Source organism: Apteryx mantelli, chromosome 8 (genome assembly GCF_036417845.1).
Source record: "Apteryx mantelli isolate bAptMan1 chromosome 8, bAptMan1.hap1, whole genome shotgun sequence".
In the NCBI taxonomy this organism is placed as follows: domain Eukaryota; kingdom Metazoa; phylum Chordata; class Aves; order Apterygiformes; family Apterygidae; genus Apteryx; species Apteryx mantelli.
The window spans coordinates 40,769,199-40,794,880 of NC_089985.1; the positions used below are offsets into that span (position 1 = coordinate 40,769,199).

General features: G+C 42.1%; 1 protein-coding gene across 3 annotated transcripts in view; it reads left to right on the forward strand.

The window, feature by feature from the left end:
• CACHD1 (cache domain containing 1) overlaps window positions 1-17,154 on the forward strand; it is a 110,746-nt gene extending 93,592 nt beyond the window's left edge. For all 3 annotated transcript variants that reach the window (XM_067301357.1, XM_067301358.1, XM_067301359.1), the window contains 11 exons: window positions 4,316-4,438; window positions 5,721-5,820; window positions 5,944-6,060; window positions 7,350-7,510; window positions 8,270-8,356; window positions 8,574-8,690; window positions 9,509-9,660; window positions 10,029-10,190; window positions 11,158-11,235; window positions 12,209-12,310; window positions 14,764-17,154. In XM_067301357.1, coding sequence (XP_067157458.1) covers window positions 4,316-4,438; window positions 5,721-5,820; window positions 5,944-6,060; window positions 7,350-7,510; window positions 8,270-8,356; window positions 8,574-8,690; window positions 9,509-9,660; window positions 10,029-10,190; window positions 11,158-11,235; window positions 12,209-12,310; window positions 14,764-15,002 — 1,438 coding nt within the window. In that variant the 3' untranslated portion in view covers window positions 15,003-17,154. The remainder of the gene's footprint in view (window positions 1-4,315; window positions 4,439-5,720; window positions 5,821-5,943; window positions 6,061-7,349; window positions 7,511-8,269; window positions 8,357-8,573; window positions 8,691-9,508; window positions 9,661-10,028; window positions 10,191-11,157; window positions 11,236-12,208; window positions 12,311-14,763) is intronic.
• Window positions 17,155-25,682: the final 8,528 nt, after the last annotated feature.

Sequence of the window (25,682 nt, forward strand, 5' to 3'; positions counted from 1 at the left end):
TTTGAAGAAATGGAATATAACCTTGTGTAGATGCAGCAGAAATAGTATATTGAGATGCTGTGAAAAATCCATGTATATGAATAGGTTTATATTCTGTAGCTTTATTAATATATGAGTAATAGCAGTGTATAGAGGAAAAGATTGATTGGCTGAGAACGTGCTCCTGGACGAACGCGAGACGAGGTTTCGTGTATCCAGCACGAGGCTATAGGAGGTGGAGAGGGAGCTCTTCCATACGGCAGTTTTGGATGTGTTCCCTCTCTGCTGGTAGCCAAGTAGACTGATCTGCTTTTTCATCAAGGCAGCTGATCTCTAAACTTCCTGCAGTTTGCTGAAGCTGTTCCCACACAGAAGGTGTACGTACCAGAGCGATGTTTGGAAGGGAGCGAGAGGTGAGAGGAAATCTGCCTACCTGCCGGCGAAGCTCAGTCCACACGACTCTCCTAGCTAAAGAGCCGTCCGTACTCCCGGCAATGTAAATTTAGCACGTAGATGTTTTGTGCAGGGCTTTCGGGCGTAAAAGGACGTGAGGAAAAGCCTGTAAACCTTGGCCTGTACTTACAGGATTGCAGAAAGCAGTCAGAGTGATAACACTGGTCCATGCCTTTGGGATCGAAACACCACATACAGCTAAGGGATTATTGTACCATACCGAAAGTAGTGTTTAATTAGTCATCTATCAAAGCTGATAAAGAAAGCGTTAGCGTTTCCTTTATTCTCAGCAGAGTTAATATTACCACCATGAGAAATGGAGTCTTTCTCTTTTATGAATATTTTTTCAATGCTGAAACGATCCTTTCCTCAAAGACCAGACGTTTTTTGTTTCAACGATCTTCTGGACAGGCATCCAGCCCAAAGCCGAAATGCCGCTGGTTTGAGATGTACAACGTTAAAGGAGCTCATGAGCTGCGTGCTGCTTGGAGACTGTGTACTAAGCATTCCGATTACAAACACTGGAGAGTTTCAGAAATATTAGTTACTCGTTTTGGTTTTTATGTGGAGTCTGTTCCAAGGTTTCCACTGAGCAGGTGGCTTCTGTACACGCTCCATTTAATGTCTCCCCAGTAAGAAGGTAACTTTTAACTTGGCGCTGGTGAATACGGATCACCGATCCAGCAGAGTTTAGGACACTGCTCTTCTTCTCCAGTGACGTCTTGGCTTTCTTTGCGTTTTCCCACCACACAACATCTGTTTATCTCTTTTGGCAGGCGTATCAGTCAGGCTTACTGTCTCTGTGGTTTTTCACAGCGAAATTTGCTTAAGAAAATATGCCCTTCTCTGAGAAGAGAAGCGCAATTAGTGAAAATTCTGATTTCTGTCTAGTAAGAGATGGTTCCGTTCACTTTAACAACTGCTCGCATGGGTTGTTAGAGCGAGATTAAAGAACAGTTAAACAAAGTGAGGCAGATGGGAATGCGATTCCTAGGTAAATATGACCTCTAAAGATTATAGTCACATGCAGTTATAATCTTCAAACAAGTTCTTAGTTTAAAAAAAAAAAGAAAAAGGCAGAAGACAGTAGAGTTAATAGATATACTTTCATAAGAAACTATTGTGTGGGTTTAAATTACAACATTAGTTTATCTGGAACTGAAACCTATCTCTTATTCCCATTTTATGTATATCTTTTCTATCTGGCAGTTGGGGATAGAAGATTCATGCACAAAATTATTTAATGCAACTTCCATCAGCAAAGAAGGAACTAATGCTTAAAAATGAAGTTAAAATGTTCATAGCGTTGTTAATAGCTTTTTGCCTGTGGAACAGAGCAGTAATCTCAGAATGTTGTAGCTTGATGCCTTGTCCCATATAGTTAAATATGTCTGTGCTGTTTCACTGTCATCCTTTATCCCATTCATTCTCCCTGAAATGGATAAAATTAAAAATAAATTAAAATTTAAAAATAGGGTTTTTAAATTTAAATATATATATTTTACTAAATGCCACATGAGCAATGTGAAATTAGACTTCAGTGGGTTTTTTCCTACCAGCAGAACAGTATGTTATTCCCTTTCTTTGAAGAACTCAGTTTGTAGAAGTGTCCTCAGAAGTCCTGCGAGTAAGGATTTTGCGGGAGGGAGCAGCCTTCCCCCGGGGCACGGCGCTCCCGTGGGCAGCCGCCTTTCCCGTTCGGAGCGCTCCGCCGTGGCTCGCGCGCGCCGCTCCCGCGCCTTCTCCCTTTCGTGCAGGTTTAGGACTAGCCCAAACGCCTGGAGCACGGAGCGTGGCCTGCAAACGCCCGCGCTGCTCTGCAGCTTGGTCCGCGTCTTCGCCGACCGCTTTAAAAGCAAACAGACTTTGCAGTCCGGTAAACTGCGCTGGTTTAATGCGCGTGGGAGGTTGCCAGTAACCTCTGTGCTGGGTAGTCTGGCTGTGCCGTTCGGTTACCTCCTTTTTCCAAACATTGGGGTTTTGGGTTTTTTTTGTTTTTTTTACTTCTATTCTCAGAGATTAAATTATTTAGAAAGTTGAACTTTAAAAAGTAGCAAGTCAAATGCATCGTTTATCGTCAGCATAAGGCCCACGTAGCCTGCGATCTGAGGCTGAAGCGGTCGTGTCGTGTCTTCTCCTGGCCTCCAGAAGCAATCCGTGACCGGCCAAGCAGCAGTGGGAGGATTTGCCGTAGGAACACGGGAGCGATGGGGATGCCCTTGTCGTGCGGTCCGGCCTCGTGCTGCTGCAGGCCATGGCGTAATACAGTCATTTCCGTAACCACTGTCCTGAACAGTAGTTATTTTCCCCTATTATAATATATAATCCCCTATTACTGTACCAGAAGGCTTCCGTTCCCAAGCCTCGCCACTCCGCTGTCCCGCTTCCCAGGGGGATTGTGCCTTGATACAGGAAGTTTTCAGTATCCCGACGCCTCTGCTGAGGGGGAGATGGGAATTTGCCAGGACAGGAAGTTTTGTTAAAATAATGACATAGATAGGATATCATTGCCGTTGGGAGCAGAGCTTTTTCCCTTTACAGAGCTGTTAGGAGAAAACACTTCCCTGCATCGGCACGCGACCATTTTGCAGGTCTGTGTCAGATGCTAAGGTGGCTGTGCAAACGCTTGGACTGGTGCGTAAAAATGGGAACGAAGCCGACTTTCGGTATGGACGAGATATCGCAATTCACGGCAGCTTTTGCTGCCGCTGCTCACAAGCATCCACAGAAACTTCAGGTTCTGCTTCCTCCCTAAATGGTTATTTTTTGGTTGCCCTACGCTGGGGGAATGTACTGAATCCGAACGCTTGTTATGCGACAGGGTTTTAAATGTCACTCGGCTGGCAGCGGTCGGGTTAATCGCCGTATTAGTCGTGCTGAAGTCCCGCTAGCCGTGCAGGCGAGGGACCTGTCGGGAGGACGTGCTTTGCCCACGGGAGCGTTCGGGCCAGTTCTAGTTAAGCAGGGCCTGGGTGCGGGGTGGCTGCCCAACGCAAGTCAGCCTCGTGTCGAGGTCTGTGCTTTTTTTTTCCAGCTGACTAAAATTCATAGGCTCGATCCTACACCTAGAAGGAGTTCTGTTATCCGCAGAGGAGTTCACTTGTGGGGGAAAAAACTGCAGAGAATATTAATGACCAAGTGAAAAATGGTGCTTTCTCCTAGCTTTTGCATCCTACACCGATACTTCTGTTCCAGGGAAGGGACTAAACACTAGTTATGACCGGTGGGGAGTGACTTCTCGCTGCATGAGGGAAGATTACACTTGGAAGATCTGAGCCGTACTGATAGTACAGACACGGGCTTTGGATTAGAAATAAAAATGCGTGTGTTGGTCTCTCCAAAGAACAACAAAAAAAACCCCTTAGCGAACTGAGATTTAACAAAATCTCTATAGCAGCTTTGTATTTGTTTCCCAGCTGTCGGGGGTGAGCAGGAAGAGCTGCAAAAGCGCTGAAAACCCGAAGCCCCCGAGTCCGTAAAGGCTGCAGGGATTCAGGTCGCTGCAGCTCCGTGGCTCTGCGGGAGGCTGCTGCCGTCCGGGGCCGGGGCCGGTGCTGGAGGAGCTAGGCACGTGATAAAGCAGAGGAGGTCGTTTTATGTGTGTGCTCAGGGAATTCTTGATCCTAATTTATGTCGATAAGAATTAAATGGAAAATAAGCGCTGGCTGGATCTAAATCGTCTCATTGGACATTCTTCAGTTTAAGAAACCAAGCGTTGTTCCATCCAGAACAGTGAAAACTAGGTCCTTCAGTAGGTAGGTATGGATTTGATCTGGTCATTTATGTGCCAGGGAACCCAGTCCCTTTTATTAAGTAGGGAATTGAGTAATTAAGCAAAAACATTTTGGTGGCTGTATTAATATATTTTTTTTCCCCTTTGCAGTGCACAGATGTCTTCAGGACATTCTGTGGCAGTGATGGGCATTGATTTTACCCTGAGATACTTCTACAAAGTTCTCATGGACCTGCTACCGGTTTGTAACCAGGATGGAGGGAACAAAATCAGGTAAGGCTTTTCTTTCAAGTAATACATCTCTTCAGCCTTTTTTTTTTTTTTTTTTTCTCTTCCCTGTTTTTCCTCTTTGACCAGATGAGGTCACATGAGGGTGAAAAAAAGGCTGTAGTTTGGATATGCAGTAACTTGATAACATGGTTTTGGCATTTTTGTTGCTTGTTTGTTTTTAAACCTTAAATTTAGGAAGGGAAGTGGTTTTCTGCTATTCTGCCATTTCTTTTCTTGTTTGATTTGTGGGTTTTTTGTTTGATGATGTGTAAAAGGCGTATCAGGGTTTTTAGTCTGGAGTTCTTTTCTGTTTTTTAGTGGTTTTTTGCTTTTCTTGTTTAAAAACTATCCCTAATAAAGGGGGTCAGGTGCTTTATTCTGTCTTTGCATTCCAAAAACCAGGAATGTCAGGCACATTGTTAAATGCTTTTTTAGACCGTACATAGGAGCCGCAACTAATGCTTTTAGCCTTTGCTTGAACGTATACAGGTAGGGAGAGATCTATTCTAACAGTTCGCCAGGCTTTTTTTTTGCTTTTTTCTTTTTTTTTTTAATGCATCTCCACAAAGCATTTTTATCTGCAGTCATTCTGGGGTGCTGATAACCAGCAAATGAACCCAAAACAGAGAACAGAGGCATCATGTAATGCATTGGGGAACCAAACACTACAGATTAAAACCTCACAGCACACTGTTTTCTAGGTGAGGATCCTGGGGCACAGATACAATATAATTTCCCTGAGATCACACGGGAAACTAATGAAGAACTGGAAAGGGGAGAGGAAAGGTTGGGAGAACCGAGAATTAAATAGAGGTGATTTATCATCCCTCAGTTAAAATTGAATTCAAGGCTGCTTCTAAAGCAGGAGGTCATTAAATGAGAGTGTGAAATCTCTGTTTAATTAGTAATAGGATAGATTAATAAACTGTTAGAGCGTAATTAACTTCAAAAGGTTTATATTTGATTTCTGGCTCTTCCCAAATCAGACTTGACAATAAACCCATTGGCCTTTCTTTTTGTTTCTAGTTGGTTCCATTTTCACGTTCTTGATAGTCTGTCCAGGCTTGCTGTAACAGTAACAGGTTTAAAAGCTTCAGGGAAATACCGATATATTCTTTAAATACATTTTCCGATGAACTTGTTTAATGGTCATGGTTTTTTTATTAAATAGAAGCCTTTAAAAATTCTTATTCCAGGTGTAAGGATCGTATTATATTTCACCATATTTTTCTAAAATCCAAGGAAGTCTAATCAGAGGCTGTACGCTTTCTTTGTTGTGGGGCAGGTGCTTTATTATGGAAGACAGAGGGTATCTCGTGGCACACCCAACCCTCATCGATCCCAAAGGACACGCGCCGGTAGAACAGCAGCACATTACACACAAGGTCTGGCTCCTTTTTCCATGATTTAGTCCTGCCTTATTTAATTTCTGAGGTAGTAAGGAATGTAGACAAGTTGCTGTTTGTGCATGTTTTAAAAGGCATAAAATCCTACGCATCTCCCTTTAGGAGCCTTTGGTAGCAAATGACATTCTGAACCACCCAAACTTCGTCAAGAAAAACCTCTGCAACAGCTTCAGCGACAGAACAGTTCAGCGGTTTTATAAATTTAACACCAGCTTAGTGGTAAGCGCGCGTGTGTTTTGCTTTTGCTTTTGAATGTACTTTGGTTAGGTTGAGTTTCTTTGGGTAGGAACGCAAATCCTCGCCAGCACCAGCTGCAATGACGCCGAGGCCAACCCTTCGCGTAGGGTGGCCTCTGTTTGCCCTCCGCAAACAGGAGATCAGTGATCTGGGGTGCACGCACTGTGCTCGTATGAGGAGGCAGCTGGCGTACAAGGGGGTACGGAGGTGAGAGCTGGCCACCTGCTAAGCCTAGTCCAGGAACACAAAAATGAGAGAAGCTCTCTAGCGTTAGGTGAGAAGTTTCCAGTAGCGGTTGGGATTTTTTGCATCGCATCCAGCCCCCTGACATCTCGTTTCCAACTCTGACTCGTGTCATGTCCTCCTGGGATACGGACAGTAAAGGCCTTTAATAACTTTTAGCTAGGTGGCCGAGCAGATGCATTTACTGAGCAAACGTATGTGAGCATCCAGAGTATAATTTGTCAGACCGCAGTCTTCTGAAGATCTGGCTGCACGGTGGTCCCAGCGTGTCATGTGCAAGCTTCCTCTTGTTCTCCGCCTTGCTTGGAGATCTGAACCAAAAAAGGCTGTTGTCTGTGTCCTGGATGCTGATTGCAATGCCACAGATCCACCGTTTTAAGATCATTGTAAAATAATGCAAAAGATCCTAAGCTCTGTGGAAGAAGCCATTCTTTAATACTTTTCCATTATTACTGGGAGGAGAAGGTGGGAAATGAGTGTCAGAATTATTTGAAAGTTATGTCATGATGCATTGATTTATGTCAGATAGGTTTGAACATTTTCCCCACGCTTGAAATGCAAAATAGGAAAGTATATGACTATAAAGGAAATTGTATAGGACAGAGCAAAAACTTAAGATTGTGTCATGCAAATCAGAACCAGGAATGAGTTTGCCCACCAAATAGATCGCAGCTGTGGAATACTGTGGTGTATTTTTGTGGTACGTGTGCCAGGAAGTTTTCAGCAAGTTTTGGTGGTGCCTCCCAGGCAGGAGGGAGCCTCTCGGGGAAGGGTGCAGCTGGCTGGCACGGCGGGGAAGGGGGGCGAGCGACGCGTTCGAGTGGAGCGTAACCCGCTCGCGGCAGCGTGTCAGACTGGACCCCACTGCCACATGTCATGCTTACTAGCTAAGCATGGTTTTTCTGGCTTCAACAAAGTCTTTTCACTCAACGGCGATGCGGAAGATAGGGAAAACTCAACAGTTTGAACGGTTTTACCAGGCTCGTATCTGAAAAGGAGGCCCTCCGACGCAACTTGTTTTTCCCTAGGGGGACCTGACCAACCTCGTGCACGGCAGCCACTGTTCCAAATACCGGCTGACGCGAATCCCGGGCACCAACGCCTTTGTGGGGATCGTCAATGAGACCTGCGATTCCCTTGCCTTCTGCGCCTGCAGCATGGTGGACAGGCTCTGCCTCAACTGCCACCGGTGAGCAGGAGACGGGAAGCGCGCGGGCTGCTGCAGGCCTGCACTGCTGCTCTCTTGCTTCAAAGTACATTTAAAAAAAAAATTATTTTGTAAGCTAACTATGCAGTGCAGAACTGAAGTGAGAACAAAGTAGTTGCTTTACATATGCTGTTCCTAGGGGACATGATGGTTTGTAATGCCTTTTAATCCTTGGCTATACTGTTAATGTATAATAAAAGACTCAGGGTAGTTTCTTCCTGACATTTTCATATGCTTTCTATGGATAGCGTTAAAGACCATGACTGTAGTTCCTCAGAGAGGAAATAATCTGTGGATCAGGCCCTTTACTCTGGCATATTAATACGCACTGTTTTATGTGAATTAACATGGATTTTCATGGAGGGGGGCCTCTGATTGCATGAGGTTTTGACTGTATCAGCGTCGCTGTGTTTGTTGCACTGGAAAGGAGCCTTGTGTCTAGGTCAGAGTCTGTAATAAGATTTGTCTGGGGGTTGCTGTCTGCTTTTTAGAATTAGCAAGGTGGCTACTGTGTCAGAGGCATGAGGCTGGATCCGAGAGGCTCTGTTAAAGTATTGTCCGGGGTCTCAGTGCCGGATAGGAGCAATCCCTTCCCCGAGGGGAAAGAGAACCGTTACTGAACACCTTTCTCCTTGGTGAACCACCGATACGCAGCTGGGCTGTGGAGTTAGTGTTATGAGGGTAATGGGTGATGCTTATGGTTTTTTTTTTCTCCTTTTTCTTTTTTTCCTGCTGCTCCAGAATGGAACAAAATGAATGTGAATGCCCTTGCGAGTGCCCTCTGGAGGTAAATGAATGTACCGGCAACCTTACTAATGCGGAAAGCAGGTGAGAACAAATGTTCCGTTTAATGGCAAAACTGATGTGTGACAGAACTGACAAAACGGATTGTTTGTTCATGCTAACTTACAGCTGATACAGGATACAATATACAGTACTTTTTTTAACATAATTAAGCAGCTGCTTTGTAATACGTAATTTTTTTTGATGCTTGTGCTTTGACTACTTCTTGTAACACAAGGTTTTAATTTTTGCCCCAATATAGGAATCCTAGTTGTGAAGTTCATCAGGAGCCGATGACTTTCACAGCAATTGATCCCAGCCTACAGGATGCTCTGCCACAGTGTATTAATACTCAGTGCAATCAGAGAACAGAGAGCGGGTAAAGTGGAGTTTTCCATCCCTGAAAATGCACTGTGTTCTTGAAATGATTAGGAATGTTGTTTCTTTAAATTAAGATAGCTCTTCTTTATGCAGTTTAAAAAAGGAGAAAAAAGCCCGCTGCCAGACTGAGCTATTATAACACCCACCACTGATGCCATTTTGCTGCAGTGCAGAAATATAAGACCTCAGTATTCCTGCTTGAGTCACGTAACACCATTAATAGCAAACAAATGGCTTTCCCATCACACTTTGTGACTATATGAGAACCGACGGTTGTGCAAGTGGAAGAACAGATTTGTTGTTGAAAAGACGATCCTTTTAGCAAAAGGGAAGTGTTTGTCTACCTTCTGGGGGAACATGTGGACCAGAGTGTTCACACAAACCAGAGAATACTTCCACGGTGGTGAGCCTGGAGCACACTAGAGGTTTGATAGCTTCCTGGCGGTTTCTAGTTTCCTGCATCTCTGTTTTCCTGCTGGCATTACACAGAGCAGCTTAATGGCTTCTCTATTTTTTGCCAGCTATGAGCGGTCTCAGGGAACTGGAGATTGTGAGAACACGCTGTGCTCTGACTAGAATTCCCAAATCCTTACCTCCCTCTTCTTCCCAAGGATTGCAGAAAAGGGTTGGGACCTTACTCAGACCTCACTATCCTGAGAAATGTCTCATCGGAGTTACGAGTAGGAAGTTCTCCCTTTGCTCAGTCCGAGCAATAGAGAAAAAAACAAAACAAAACAAGCAGACTTGGAAGATGCTTGCTCAAGATGCAGCTGGACTTGAAAGTAAATGTTTTCTGTCTTTGTTTTTAATTTTCAGGGATTGCTTTGGTGTATTGGACTGTGAGTGGTGTATGGTAGACAGTGATGGAAAGACCCACCTGGATAAATCCTATTGCGCCCCTCAGAAAGAATGCTTTGGTGGCATCGTGGGAGCAAAGAGCCCATATGTGGATGACTTGGGAGCAATAGGTAACTCTGGCTTTCTGAACAGGTGCTACGCTTAGCTGCTTGTATTTGGTAACACACACTTTCAATGTCAGTGCGTGCCTCAAGTGACATGTTTAACTTTTACGCTAGCCATGAATTATCCTAAAACAGTACATCAAGCAGTAAAGGAATGACATCAGGATTGTTGTGGGTATTATATTTTTGAAAGTCTTCGTGTAGCCCAGTGTCTCTTGCAGATTCCTGTCCTTAAGATTTCTGTTGGAAGCGTGCTTTCCTGTGTGCACACTGATGCACCTAGAAAGCCTTCTCTAGTCTTCAGAGATGTTAACATAAACTTTTCTGCAGAACGTTTATTTTTTTTTCCCTCTGTTTTGTCCCTTTTGATTTAGGAGATGAGGTAATCACTCTGAACATGATAAAAAGCGCACCAGTTGGACCAGTGGCTGGAGGCATTATGGGCTGCATTATGGTGCTTGTCCTAGCAGTATATGCATATCGCCACCAGATACATCGGAGGAGTCACCAGCACATGTCGCCTTTGGCTGCGCAGGGTGAGCTGGTAACTCTTGAGAGAGAAACAGTACTTGAGAATTTAAAAAAGAAAAATGGGCAGATACTTCGCACATACTTCCATCTAGCATCAGAAGTCTTCCCTGGGTTTTGTTTCTCACCCCTCAGTGCCTTACCCTATTTTATCTCCCGTTTCCAACCTTTATAAAAGCAAGGTCTCGTCCAGCATGCTTGTGTGTTACTGCCCTCTCCTGGGTGCTGTCAGACCTGCTGCCTCCTGACAAATGTGCACAAAAACTTAACATTTCCCATCTGGAAGCTGAAGTTTTTTCTAGAGCTAAAGTGATCAGCCCTGCTTTACAGTTTTCTGGACCTTGTCATAGCACATTGGTCATATCCTTTCTTGCTGCACAACGCTGGTGATGATGTTAGTATTACAGTTTTCACACCCCCTCTGCTTGGGCTGTTTTGGCTGTGTCTTTTTTTTTTTACTCATATTCCCACTTCTGTTCCATGTGATGCTCATGTTCATGGGATATTTATTACAGATAAATCAAAACAGAAAAAGAGAGCAAAATCCTTTCTTTTATGGCTACTAGAGCAGGGCACAGAAGCCTCTCTGGGGTCAGGGTGCCATTATAAGGACCTGATGAGAGGCTGTTTTTGTAACAAAACCATTGAAGTCTGAGAGAGAAAACTGTGTTTGGGAGAAAGGTATGCAGGTGAGAAGAGTGATCAATCCTAATTGCCTTTATATTTGATTGTCTTACCTTTATTTTGAATCAATTCACTGTCTTTAAAGCTCCTTTCAAGGATATGGCACGTATCATTTTTGTAGTATTCCTAGTCCCATCTCTCTCGGAAACAGAGCGTACCAAGCTCCAACCGTATCTCTTCAGGCAGTAATGCAAAGTGCTTCCACTGTATTACCAGGGTGACGGCCGTTAGTAAGTTGATCCAAAATTTTTCTCTTAACAGTTGCATTTTTCTGTTTGTAATGGTGTGTAGAAATGTCAGTGCGTATGTCGAACCTGGAAAACGATAGGGACGAGAGAGACGACGACAGCCATGAAGACAGAGGAATCAGTAAGTACCAAATCACTTTTCTGTAAAAAGTGATAGTTTAAGAGTAAATGAGCTGTTTGTTTTCTTATATGCTAGAAGAAAAATGTGAGGAAATCCTGTGCTGATTAGAAAATGACTGGACAGTGTTTTAACTTAAATTGTAACTTAGGGCGCACCTTCAGTCTCATGCTGAAACATTGCATTTTTCGCTTAAAGGATTCTCCATTATGTGTGGAGGAAGTCTGTCTCTTATGCCACCCTTGCCCTCCTCCCCATGACCAGTCCCAGGAATTGCTCTGATGCAGTTCTAAAATTGCGTTTGTGCCAGTACAGGGGGTGGAGAGCTCCTCCCTTCGCGCAGCCTGGCGAAGGAGAGCGCGGTCTGGCACGGCAGCTCAGCAAGTGTGTCAGTAAATCTTGCCCACGTTGATTTGGGATGGTAGTTTTTCCCTACCATTCATCAGAAATGGCACTTTATATATGATGCTGCTGTGCTGCAGGATGAGCCAGTGTACCTCAAATTTGGGAGAGCTCCAAAGTCAGATCAGATCCCTATCTCTCATCTCTAACTAAACAGGATTAAATCAAACCCAGGATTTGAAACTGTGCCAACATGCAAAGATTGAAAAACAAGCATGTCTGAGTTCTGTGGCCAGCATCTACTACTTCTACAAGTGCTTTTTAGTTTTGGTCTTCATGGGCATTCAGTGCCTCCTTAGTTTCTTTAGCACTGGTACAGTAATTCTCTAACTTCTGTCGATCCAAGCAAATGAAATAAATGCGTTTGTTATCTTGATCTATTCCACATTTGAACACCACCTCTGTACTTCTACCCCTCCTTCTGTGGTTCGACGGTCTTACTTCATAAAAGAAGTAGCATTTGAGAAGAATGAGCTCACGGAAAGCCTCCTCCCCTGCGACTGGACTGTCCCGCCGATACAGCTCAGTGAAAGCACTTTCTTTAAAACCAGCCCTGTTTCTGTTTCTCTCCCAGTTAGCAACACGCGGTTTATAGCGGCGGTAATAGAGCGGCACGCCCACAGCCCCGAACGCAGACGCCGGTACTGGGGGCGCTCGGGAACCGAGAGCGACCACGGTAAGACCTTGAACCGCTGCCCCGACCCCTGGTTAATGATTGCGGCTGTTCGGTTTCCTTCAGATGTCTGGCGCATTGCAGATAAGGTTGCCAAAAAAGCAAAACAAAAACCTTTGCCCCTTATTGCTTCACAGTTAAACAGTTTTGACACCTTTCAGCAGATAATACTATCCAGGCGTTGAGCTGGTTTTGTAAGAGCAGCGCTGTAACACCAGCTCAGTGCCTGGCGCTCTGCATCCGATTCTTGGGTTTTGTTAGCTTGCTTGGGGGACTGGAATTCAGACCGACAGAAACGTTACTACATTTAGTGGACCCTTTTTCCACGGCCAACCGTAACAATTGATTTAAATGTTCAGTCGAGATAACAGACCTCTCATACTTAACAAGAGAAAGCAAATTCCTCGCAGTCAAGTTGGCATTTCTGCTGCTCTTGTCTTAGACGTGACATGCCCATCTTTTTATAAAATACCCAATATGTGCTGGATGCCTGCATTTGCTGAGCTGAAGTAAGCATGGATTAGAGGCCAATGAGTCAGATGCTTCCTTGGCCTCTCTGTTGCACATTCAGTCAATACCATCACCACAGAGGACATCTTATGTCACCTTTTAAGTAAATAAAGTAAACAAACGGTCAACGTTATCTGTGTATGTCAATAGCAATGAAGAGTATTCAACTATGTATATTTTCTCTTTTTTTTTTAACCCTATTATAACCCTTTCAGGATTCAGGGAACTCTGATTTCTCTCTCTTGCCCTGAGACTAGGTGGTCTTAAATCTTAAGAGCAGTTAGAAGGGTGTCATGCTGCTGACTCATGAGGAGGGCTTAACGTAAATTAAGAGGAGGTTAGACAAGGCAGTCTGCCACAGACATCAGCTCTAGCTGCATGTCCTGGTGGCTGTGTATCTTGTAACAAACCTGTTCTATTATTAAGACGGTGATTGCACTAATGGAATTGCTCAGGGACAGAAAACCTCCAGACCAAAGCCTTGGAACGTGAATGGACAGATGTCTGAAAGAGGCACAGTCTTGATCTAGGAGGAATTATCCTGGATTTGGGGTCAGATTACCTGCAATGAGGCAGATTGGCTAAGATAAAGCTACTTTTGCTCCATTCCTTGCAGTCCTAACAAATCCTCACCATCTTTCTCATCAACATGTCAGGGTTATGAGGGTAACTGTCCGCTCTCTTCATAAATGTACACTTCTATTTTTAGTTTCTGTAATTTCCTCTCCTTCAAAGGGCCGTCCAGTTTTATTCCCTGGTTCCTCTCTGCCAACTAGAAACAAGGGCCAAGGCCGTGGAAAGTGAGAACCAACTTTGGGTGCTTAGCCTGATATTTATAACACCTGTTTTAGGTGTCTCAGGCTGAAAACCCAACAAATTGAGATGCTCGGAAGCACTGGTGTTTTTTCAGCTTTTAGCCAAAGTCTTCTCGGAAGACATGTTTTCATAATTAACGCAAGGTCTTTTTCCTTTAGAATTTTGTTTGCATTTTTGCATTTGGAAGTATTGAGGCGTGGTTTTGTTTAGAATAGTGCAAACTGGATCTGACCAGTGGTAAATCTGAATCTTGCAGTAACTGCTAGCGAAAACATGATCTTGTCTTGCAACAGTTAGCAGTTAGCTAACTTTCTGGTGACGTTCTTTCATTAGAGTATCCCAATGAATGTAATGTCTCATTATTGGTATAGACGCTTAATTTTTTTTTAACTTCTCAAACCCCAGGAACAGATATCTTGGAGGAATGAGAGCCTCAAGTTAATTATGCTTTGTGTGCATGTTTAGCTGGAAAAGTCTGTATTATTTGGCTTAATGGACCTGTGTAAAACACTTCCACATGGATTCAATAGATTTCTTTAATTTTATGGAAAGTTCACCAGTATTAAAAACATATATGCTTGTTTTTTGAAAATAGACCCAAATAGCATTCTTTTCCATTTAAAAAATAATATTATGATAATATATAATATGAAAAGATGATGTGAAGAAGTTTTGCTACTTCCAGAATAGCTGGTGATCCTTACTGGCAAAGTTGTAGTTTGATGTGAACAGAGGTGGAGGTAGTGAACCCCACTTATTTCTTGTCAGTTTGTAAAATCCAAGTAAATATCTTAAAAGATACCAACCCCCCAAAATTTCTGCTATCTTCTGTTTTTAAAATCAGCGCTAACGATTCTTCCATAGCGAACTGTTGTGTGCGTACCTGGTTTTGCTCTTTGGTATACTACAGACCCATAGGCTCCCGAAGAAAGAGCTTGGCAGGAAAAGGGCATCTGTTTCAAAATTACAGGGGATTTTTTTTTTCCTTTTCTCTTAATTAAAGCAGCTACTTGTTTATTCTCTGTAAAGAACAGACTGCCTCTGATTGCATGCCGGTTGGGTCAGCACTGTGCAACACCGACCTTTTAGTCTTGCTCTTGATTCTCAGTCCGATCATTTTGACTTTCTAGGCTACAGCACTATGAGTCCTCAGGAAGACAGTGAAAATCCTCCCTGCAATAACGACCCGTTATCGGCCGGGGTGGATGTCGGAAACCACGATGAAGACTTAGACCTGGATACGCCCCCGCAGACGGCCGCGCTGTTGAGTCACAAGTTTCACCACTATCGGTTGCACCACCCAACTCTTCACCACAGCCACCACCTACAGGCCGCAGTCACGGTACACACTGTGGATGCAGAGTGCTAATGAACGACGGCAGGAGAAACGCAATCGGTGAACAACGATCCATGCAGCAACGGGCAGCTTTGTTTGGTGCTTTTTACCAGGAACCATTTAACTAAACTTCCTGAGTAAACTGTTGGGCATAAAAGCTTTACGTTTTCATAAATGTAAGGTTGGCTCTGGAATGGAAGGGGAACGTGCGTGATGAATGGACCTGCCATAACATTTAATAAAATGGAGCAGGAGGCATGTGAGACCTCCAGAACCAGGGATACAAGTTTATACAGCGGTTGAAACTCTGGAAGCCCTGTTATGCTGAGCCAAGAGAAGGGGGAGAGCGCGAGCTCAAAGGAGCCAGAGCTGATTTGGTTTCCTTAACTGGAAGAGCAGAAATCTGTGCAGCTGAAGACTAAAAAGGTGCCAGACGGGGGGAGGGAAGAAAAGGCTGTTGGTTTTTCTGCCGTTTCTGTTTTGTGTGTGGAAAGTTCACTGCTCCGACAATTGCTGTATGGAACCTGGGACAATGCATCTCAAGATTTTTAAGAAAAGGATTATTTTTCTACTATTTATTGAACTCGAAACTTGGGGGGGAGGGAGGGGAGAAAACATGTTAGCAATTCTCAACGACTACCACGTATATTCTGTGATGGTGAAGTGGTTCTTCTGAGGAAGACGTCTGTTTCTCATTAGCTAATATTCATCCACTGCCCCACTCTACAAAAAGGGAAAATGAAGAAATCATCTCTGACGTGTTTACATTATGAATGCTTTCTTTTCCACAATTGTTTTCAGTAAATTTTACAACTTGAGTTGTACTGCAGTATTTTCTTCCTATTTGCAGAAGAGAAGTCCTGTCGTTTGCTACTAAAATTCTAAGATTTCTGCCCATATATCTCTCCATCTTTACCTCTTGGATCATCCTTAAAAGTTCTTAAGCTTTCCTTTGTGGAAGTAATAAAGAATTTATTTAGCATTAGTTATCCAAGAATTCCAAAAGAAATCTGTGCCATTTTTCCATTTCTTTAGGACACTGTCAAGATCAGAAGTAGGGATAAACCAGTGTTTTGTAACACTTGGGTTACTGTGGAAGGTATCTTTGTAAACTCATAAGCTGCTGCTGTTTGTCTGGAATTTAGCGTTGCTTGGTAATTGAAACACAGGTTAATCAAGTCTGTCTGTCTACAACACAGGGCATCATAATTATAAATTAGTTTTAAATCGCAGTGTTGTATTTTAGATTCACATTTTGTGATTACAATGATATAAAAACGTTCTTGCACTGTGCATATGATAAACATCCATTTATATGTAGGTTTTTTTTAAAATCACTTGTTTTAATTAATATGGTACTTAATACTGTATTATGTAAAAAAATTGGTTCTTAAACAGTACGGTAAAGTAACTATATGTGTGATATCAGGATACCCCTTTATACTATGTATAAAATTAAAATCTCTAGTGAAATAAACTGTATATAAAGTATAGTTCTGTGGATAACTGTTTAGATTGAAATTACTCTGTTTCACTTCCTTTAAATTTTTGGCTGAGTGAGTGCTACAAAAAATATATATGAAACACTTGATGCTCAGATTCCTCTTATCAACAGTCTTGAAAGATCTAATCTTTATAAAATGCAGTATTTACGTGTGTTTCAAAGCTTTTCATTTTTTTAAGCCTGTTAGTCATTACTTGGGAAATGAGCATTTCTGGAAATGGTCAACCACTCTGTAGACTCACCAAAGCCAATCATTTATTTTTTTCTTTTATACTAGTTGAAAACTAGCTAGTTGCATTGGATTTGTCATTCTTATGTTTTTTGTGTAGAAGCGGGCTGTGGGGTTTTTCCATTAATACTGTTTTGTGTTCTCAAAGGGCTGTTTCTGATATCCTGTAACTGTTCAGGGGTCAATTGGTGGGCCAAACTTGCTAGAATTTCTGATTTTGAATCCAAAATAATATTGGCTGTTGGGCAGTGAATAAACTGGATATTTTTTCAGATTTGCCTTTAGAAGACAATACATTGGTCTAGCAGTGATATTAAGACAAACAAAAATATACACCACCAAGAAGCAGAATTTTTAAGTGTAAAGATAAAATGCCTTTCAGTGTGAAAGTTGTCGAACTATATGTAAGTTTTGTTAATAGTTTGTATTAAACATCATGAAAGATGCTTTAATTTCCTAGTCCTATAGAATCCTTAAGCGTGTTCTCATTAAGTTCCCTGGTAAATGAGATCTGAGGACCTGCCTGTGAGTTTGTTTGTTCAAGGCTGTGAATGTAATCTAGAAGGCTGAATTCAGCCAAAAGCTGTTATCGCAGGGCAAAAGTGTCTCCGGAAGTTACTGGCGTGTAAAGCAGAATTGCAATAGTATTCTGTCCATGTATTCTGAAGTGCTACATAGCACCTCTCTTTGAACAGTTATCAGAAAACCCCTTGTTTTTACCTGTAAAAGCTTTTGTAGAGCTGTACCTTACTGCTCCTTCATCACTCGTGTTCTAGGACATACAAATTGTTCCCAGTTCCTGGGGTCCAGACACTCTTGCTTATGCTTGAAGTAATAAGAAGAGCCAAAGCTGTTGCTATTAGGAATAATTAAGGGAAAAAATAGCAATCTAGAGGTGTGTCGAATCACAAACTCAGACGCTAACAGCTGGCCTGGTCCCAGCAGGGATAAATCTAATGCTAGTGAAGATACTATCGGTCATTTAAAACAAAACCTTACAGATAAGGGAGGGGGAATGTGGATGTAATGAAGGTCTCTAAGAAGCTGCGTTGCAGCACTTGCGGTTTTATTGCGGTATTGTCGCCGTGCCCTTCCCTCCCCGTTGCTATTTCACTGTGCCGACTGAGGAGCAAGGTCATGGAACGAGCTGTTCGTTGCCTGACTTGGACTCGTTCTCTGTATCCTGCTGGTAGACTTTGTGGCCATCATTTATTCCACTCATTTCATTTCTGAAACTTAGTTGTATTAATTTCCTTTATGCTTTCTTTCATTCTTCCAGAAAGTTCTCTTGAAAGTGTTTTTTCTTTTTTTCCCAAGATTACATGAGTGTTGCTTTTGGTTTGTGTTCATTAATGTTAAATTGACTTAATGCTTTCAGTATTTGAGCACTGTGAAGAATATTGTTTTTCATACATACAATAAGCCCTCCATCCAAGTAACCCCGCTGGCCTGCCCAGAGATAGAAGCTGCTTACGTATTCAGAATTTATTGCTTCAAAATGAATTGAGATGATCTTTGTTTGAATTATTGCTTTGATTTAAAAATGTGATTTGGAAAGAAAAGCAGGTTACAACTTGCCTGTGAACATTTTATAAGGCCACTTAAGCCATGAAATATTATCTTTACCTTTGCCCTTGGCAATGAGAGAGAAGACAGAAGAGAAGTCATGAGGTGTTCACAAGTACAACAGCAGTTGAGAGTTGAACGGGTCAAAATGAGGTCTCTAGCTTTCGAAGGCTTTATTCTGTAGAGAGGTGACACAGAAATGGTGATGAGGATGGAAAATATATTTGTCCAAGTACAAACTATTGCAAGGCTGGCAGCAAATATGGAAAAGAAAAAAAGGTTGCAGAAGTCGTGGATCAAGTGAAGAGATTGTAGGGAATCCAGGCTGTATGAAGTATAAAGGTTCGTTTGCAGTGTTCATTGCTCTTAGTTACCCATTTCAGTGTTCTGGTTTGTTTTTAAAAAAGAATCCCATTTACGGATGGGATTTCCAAAGGAGCCTGGACTAAACTTTCAGCTCTTAGGTCCCACACCAGTTATCTCAGATAACTGCTGGGTTTTCTGCACAAATCCCCTGTGCTATTGACCCCAACAATGAAAAAGTAATCCAGATGTCACAGAGCATTTCACGTTACTTATTTTCCGCGCTTCTGTGTGGTGAGAGGTAATTATTTCCTCCGCCGTATGCGCTGTGGACTGAGTCACAGGAGGACCTTGGCCCAGCATTTCTGCCCAGCCAAGGCGACGGTGGAATTTAGACGCTCAAGCCCAAGAGTGAAGTCCTCCAGCCCAGCCTTGCTAGCGAGGTGCCAAACGCAGCGATGTGTTTGCCGGCGGACATCCAGCGTCGCTGCCAGTTTTATCTCAGCAGAACAGCTTGATGCTTCCCTGCCTACGCACCATTTATACCCCCTGCTTTGGACAGGGCTTTTTAAGGTTGGGGTAGATGCGTTTTCTTCCTGGGAACCCAGAGGAGCCTGAATTGGCCGGAATTCAGAGCATATCTCATGCTTTGTGTGAACAGGCATTTCCTAAGGGACTTGCTGACTTTGCTGGCAGCCAGCACTACGACATGCACTTACTGTTTGCCTGCCGAGTTCCCAGCAGTCACTTCTACCTCTCTTCTGCAAATTTCCATTGAGACTTTCAGTAAATAGTTGATCTAATAATGTACTAAGGGGAAAAAAAACATCCCAAGTGCAAAAAATAATCAGATCTACTGTGTTTAACCAAGGCTTTTGTTGTATTTTAAAGCAATTTCATGTCCATCAAAAAGTGACAACCAATACCAGTTAGCAATACTGATGGCCTGAGCAAAGAAGCACAAATTTGGTGAGTGGCTCAGAATTTATTATATCTAGAGATGTCGCCTTCAGCTCAAAGGTGAATCATAGTGGCCTTGTCTAAATTTTGATGGAAGAAAATTACTATTATTATCCCTGGGCTGGTGTCATTAGTGGTAGGAGTAGATGGTACTGCTCTCAGAAGTTAGGATCCAGCAATTACCATTATATACTTTATTATATTTTACATTTTTACAGCTGATGCTGGTAAAAACATCAGCTTCTTGGAGCACTGCCTGAACAAGTGCTCCACACTGTTATTGCCACTAATGGAATAAAAATAGTGGTAGCAAGGAAGGGAAATTGTTGGCCAAAAAGCGCAGCGCAGGAACCTCTCCCTACTCCACCCTCTACCTGGCAACCAAATGCGAGGGAGCTTGTGCAACGGCTGCTCTGTGGATAAACAGAATAACTTCAGTCCCGGAGGATGTCAAGGCAGCACCTTTTGCAAGCAGGGTGTCTGCGTGAAAAAATGCCACGAAAGAGGTAGTGCCCTGCCATAGACAAGTCCTCCTACATTTGGCACTCTCCGCTCTTTATTTAAGTAGAGGTGGCATCACCGGTGCGATGGCAGCTGAACAACAGAGCAGCCTTGGATTAGTTTGCCAAATATTTCCAGTTTTGGTTGAAATTGGCAGATTTGACTGGTTTTCAAACTCTTCCACCACAACTAGAGGTAAAAAAAATTAGACAGGCACACGGAGATAGCTTGGCACTGAGAACAGCAGGAAGCGGGAAGCTCTGTGAAATAGTTTGGGTGTATTTATTTTTGGTTTTCCAACCTTCTGACATTTAATTTGGTTCCAGTATCAATTCTGTTGGCATAGCGTAGAACGTATGCTCAAATCATAAGCGCTTTGGAGACGTTAAAGGTTAAGTAATTAAACTGTGTGATGTAATTCCTGCAAAATAATATTAACCTCTCTAAGTGTGTTTATTTCAACTGCAGCTTAATTGAGGAAATCTCTATAAACAAGGCAAAATGTGTTACCTCTGCCAGAAAACCTGGATAACAAGGAGTGGATTTTTTTTTTGTTCTTTTTCTTGCTCCCCATGAAAACAGAATAAGCATGTGTAAGTTAGTGTGACACTTCAACTGTGTTTACAGCAAAAAGTCATGTTGCATGACAGTTTCTATGGAAACCTTTTTATAACTGAATAGCAGACTAGTTGGAACTCTCATAAAAATTTTAAGAACATGTTGGGAAAGTTTAACTTGACTTATATTCTTCATGCCAGTTTTCCATATTTAACAAGTTACAGCATTTTTAAGGTCAAAGTCTTGTTGTGTTTTGAATTCTGATGTCTCCTGTCAGGATAAATCACTGAGGAGCTTACAGAACCAAAACAAGTTGCCAGTGAGATGCATATTCACTCCCAATACATACCAGCTATTCAGTCATTCATCTCAAAGCTTCGCTGGGTTTTCTTCAAGTTTATAATTAGCCAGATCTTCAGCTGATGTAAATCAGATAGTCACGGAGATGTACTGATTTACAGTAGTGAATGTTTTAATTCAGTGTTATAATTTCACTACTTTTTATGTGAAATGGTTTCATGTTTTCCTGTGAACTTTCAATATTTGTTTCCAATTCCTAGAAAATAGGCACTTACAGAGCAGCTGGGACAGAATGATTTGAAATTGCAATTTGCAGCATATTAACAGGATAGCCAATAAAAATACTCTCTGTAAGAACGTGCCACACACCGCTAGGTGGGTTATACCTGGTTTTGCTAGAAACCCCAAAAGCTTTTCTGCTAGTATGTTATTTCTAAATTTGAAATTGACTCTAATGAAAGAGGAAAAATAAGACTTGGGCAAAGAAGAAATCTGATTTAAAGCAGGGAGGAAATTGTTGTAGGAGAGAGTATGGCTGAGATTCCACTGTGAACGTATTAGCCTTTAGTGCCACTTACTGAAGGGGACTGTACTTATTTTGTGACTTAATATTTCTGCTTGATCTTATTTTCTTTCATTTGAAATTATGATTCAAGGAGCTGAATTTGCTTTGTAGTGGTTTGTTTTGAGATTTACTATGTTTTTGCTGTCTTTAAATATAACCTTCATGCTGATTTGCTCAGGATATTTGTTGGCCAACAAAGGTTATAAATTCTGTTGCAAAGACCATGATTCCCCAAATGGATGTTACATTACATTCCAGTGTAATGATATCCTTAGAATAGTTATTTGCTTTGTGAGTTATATTCCTCGCCTCTTATTTTTTACTGTTTATTTGCAGACCCCTGTCTTTTATATAATAGAAACTGAGATGTTGCTAACCAGTCTCTTTCTGTTACGGAGTTAGTCATCATTCCTAACCCAGCTAGGAGCAGTGTTATACCAAGTTTCATAGCTATCAAGTTCCACTTAAAAAGAAAGTGTTCAGCCGTGGGCAAAGCTGCCTAAAGTGTTTTTGTGTCTGTGTGGAAGAAAGGTTCAGGAGTAAAGAAATCCCTTTTGCGGGGGGGGCATATACTGAAATACCTGACAAATTCTAGCGAGCGTGGGCTATGCATTGTCAGTGTATATATAAGGTACCTGCCAGGGAGCGCAAGCGAAGTGAAAACAACTGTTTACTGAGTCCGCGCATCCGAGCGAAGCAGGGGGCTGTTGCGATCTCTGAAACAATCTGTTGCCCATCTGGCATCTCTCAGACAAGACGGGCTCTGTTGGGATGGGACTGATGGACCTGAAGTCTGATCCGATGCTATTGCAGTTCCTAAGTGCTTGGAGAACTGAACATTAATCAAAGTATCTCCTGTATTAAAATAAGCTCAGCAGTTGATTGAGAGGCCTCACAATACCTGTCGCAACCGCAATTTCGGTCTAGACGCAGAATTGTTCTGATTTTTCGCTGGTGCATTGTAACCCTGCGCTACAGCTCAAGCCTGAGACCATGCTGCAGCTGCGGAGGGGTTGTAAAGTTTTTTACTTCATCAGGATACCAAAAATATCAGTTGCTCAGACACTGTGCTATTCTAAGTTGGTAATCTGATATGAAATTCAATCTGTTTCTTAATGAGCCACACTTTTAATTGTTACTGCACTGCAGAAGGTTATATTGAGAATGCCAAACTTATTTACACTTGTTGGAAAAATGGTGAAAGGAACTTTTGGCACCTATGGTATATTTTGGAGGCAATTTGCATTTGTGAGATAAACATGTTGATTGAATACTTAGGTGATCATCACTGAATTAATTAATGGTGGTGACAATTGAATCTGCATCTTCGCTTTTCAAAAGTTTAGTTCCCTAATGAAACAAAAGGAGCAGCGAGGGCTTGAAAAAAGTCATGATATAAAGAGAATGATATCGTTTACACTTTGTTCACATTAAGTAGTGCTAGAAATCGGGGATTTTTATGGAAGCTCATAATTTGCAGCAACTGATGGATTGCAGACCTGCACTGCAGGAAAATGAATCAGTTAAATTGTTTCAGGTTTTAGAAAATTGTTTAGGTTTCTCTTTTGCATAAGCAATCATTTTGTAAAGAGTTCACAGATACGTTCCCAGTATCTCCTATATCCGGGAACATTGAGTGCATCTTTGAGATGCAGTAGATGTTCTAAACCTTGGCTTTTATTTTATCTGCACAGATCTGAATTTGTTTGAATGCCCGAGTCCATTCAGAAAGGATGTTAGTGCCACAATTAACACTCGCTTCCCATGAAAATGAAAAATATAAATACACATGGCTTGTACTTCTTCAAAGCTACAGAAGCATGGGTAAGTTAATCTTCAGCTTAGCTAGGAAAGAGGAATAAAAGCAGCTCCTGTGGGTAAGAACATGATTCTTAATTAATGAGGAATTTAGTGAACTACAAATAAATTGAATTACTGCGAAGTGGCTTATCTGTGCAATAGGATCAAGTCAGCAACTCAACCAGTTATGCTTGCAGATCACTATACTTTTTCACTATTTTTAAGCAGTGCTTTTTGCTTAGACAGCAATTTTGTAATATACTGGAGGTGCGTTAGAAAGCCGAAGACTGTATAGAGTGCAAAACATAAGCGTGTAAAGGGCTTTGCTCTGAAAGCTACATAAACTGAAGGTAAGAGCGTGCACGTAGGAACGCATCCCTACTACCTTTGCATATGGAAGTATGGTCTGAAATCAACTCAGTAATGTTCTCTAAGGTAAATACATACAGGTCGTGGATCACCGTCCTCCTCCTCTCCTGGGTGCAGCTGCACAGGTGGAGGCCGTTACCGCTTGCATTTCATCCTCAGTTGCTCAGCACCATCTCAGCATCTTTCTGAAGCTACTTCTCGCTCCGGCGGATGCAGCAGCGCAGAGGCTTGCCCGAGGGTTCCCTAACCTGGGCCAGGTTAGCAAAGACTGTGCAAGCTCACCCCATTTATTTTCACTGGTACCAGTTACAAAGAACAAACTTGAGAGATCTGGCTGGCTGGTCTGCAGGAGCACTGGCCAACGCCACCAGCACGGTGGACAGTAACCTCTTCTACCAGCCCTGTTTTGTAGACCGCCTCTACACTTCTGCTGGAAACTATACGGTAAAATAGGAGAATTCCTGGGGGCAGGAGATTAATTTATGAAATTAAACAATTGTGTATTGAATGTTTTGATATTTTTGTGGAGGTTCAAAGGAGATTGGATTGTTGGTTTGCACCATCTTTATACCATATTAATGCACCCACTGATCATCTGTGGAGGCTCCAAAGGACTTTGGTTTTTTTACTTTATTGGTGCATCATGTGGATTCTTTTATTTCAAGTTGTATTATTCTCTCATGCTTTGAAATATTGGAATGAAGAGCATGACGCTTTGGTTCTCCTAGTAGCATTAAAATTCCCCAGGTACTGTTTGGGAGTGTGTTGTAGTTCAAATCAGTCTTGACATTTGGGGTCAAGAAGTAGTATTTCCTCATGTCACTTTGGTTATTCCTACTGAGGTTTGTTTGGGGGATTTTGCTTTTCATGTAGGGTGATGCACAGCCTCCTTCCCTGTGCATTTTCACGGAGCAGCTCCGTGGGCAGGGGCAATGCCTTTGATCCTTCCTGCTCTCTTCCTGCAGCGCTTTATAGGTGCCTTTTGGTGTAGGCAATCCCCTAATCTACCTGTGCAACGTCAATCACGTGCATGCAGAATGAGATCTGAACATTGTCATCTCACATCAATGCAACTGGCATTAAAGGATCAAAAGAAGTTTAAAAAAAAAAAAACCTTCAGTTGTAAAACATGACCTTTTTAGTATGTATTGCTAAGCAGGAAAAATGTTTTCATTTCTCTGGAACTATTTAGAACTGATAATGTGTTAGTTTGACTTTTGACATTAATATAAAACTATATTGCTTCTGAGGGATCTCTTTTAGCGTGGCACTTTAATTACTTAAAATTCAGATACACCAGCAGCCCATCAAAAGAAAAACAAAACAAAACAAGGCAGGTAGCTTTTGAGAAGGTTATTTCTATAGGTGGGGGATTAGTTATCAGTATCATACAGGCGAAGCAGAGTGTCCCCCTTCAAACTGGAAGAATGCATTTAATGGTATAAATTATTGCTCTGCTATTACAACTTGATTAGTTTCAACAAACTGTGTCTTTCTTAAAGTAGCAAAGCAGATCTGTAACTTTTACTACAATAGTTTAATCCGGCAATGATTTCTGAGGAGACAGTTAAGTGTTTTAGTGTTCCTAGCAGAGTGACCTTTTTCAAGGTCCCAGAAAAACTTTTTATCGCACAATTATGAGAGTCAGATAGGATTTAAGGATACAGCATTTAGTATCACTATTTCAGTTTCATAGCTTGACATGAAATTCTGTTCGTAAGAATATTCGTTAGCAGCCTCTTCACTCATAGTTTTTTTCTTTTCCAAGGGTAATTTTTATAGGCGGTATGATTCATAATTTGTAAGGCCTTAAGCCATAAGAACGCAACGAAGGTGAAACCTATACCTCATGGTTTGTGCTGGAAGAGACATTTCATAGCTTTAAAACGCACACCTTCATCTGAAACTTGAAAAGAAAAGCAGATCCATACTTATTTTTTACTCATTTATAGCAGTGATGACGAGGAGCTGCGTTCCCCGGGTTGCGAACGGGCACCGCAAGGAGAAGCGACGCTGCCGGGGAACTACCTATTTTTAAGTCAACGCTGACCGGCCCCG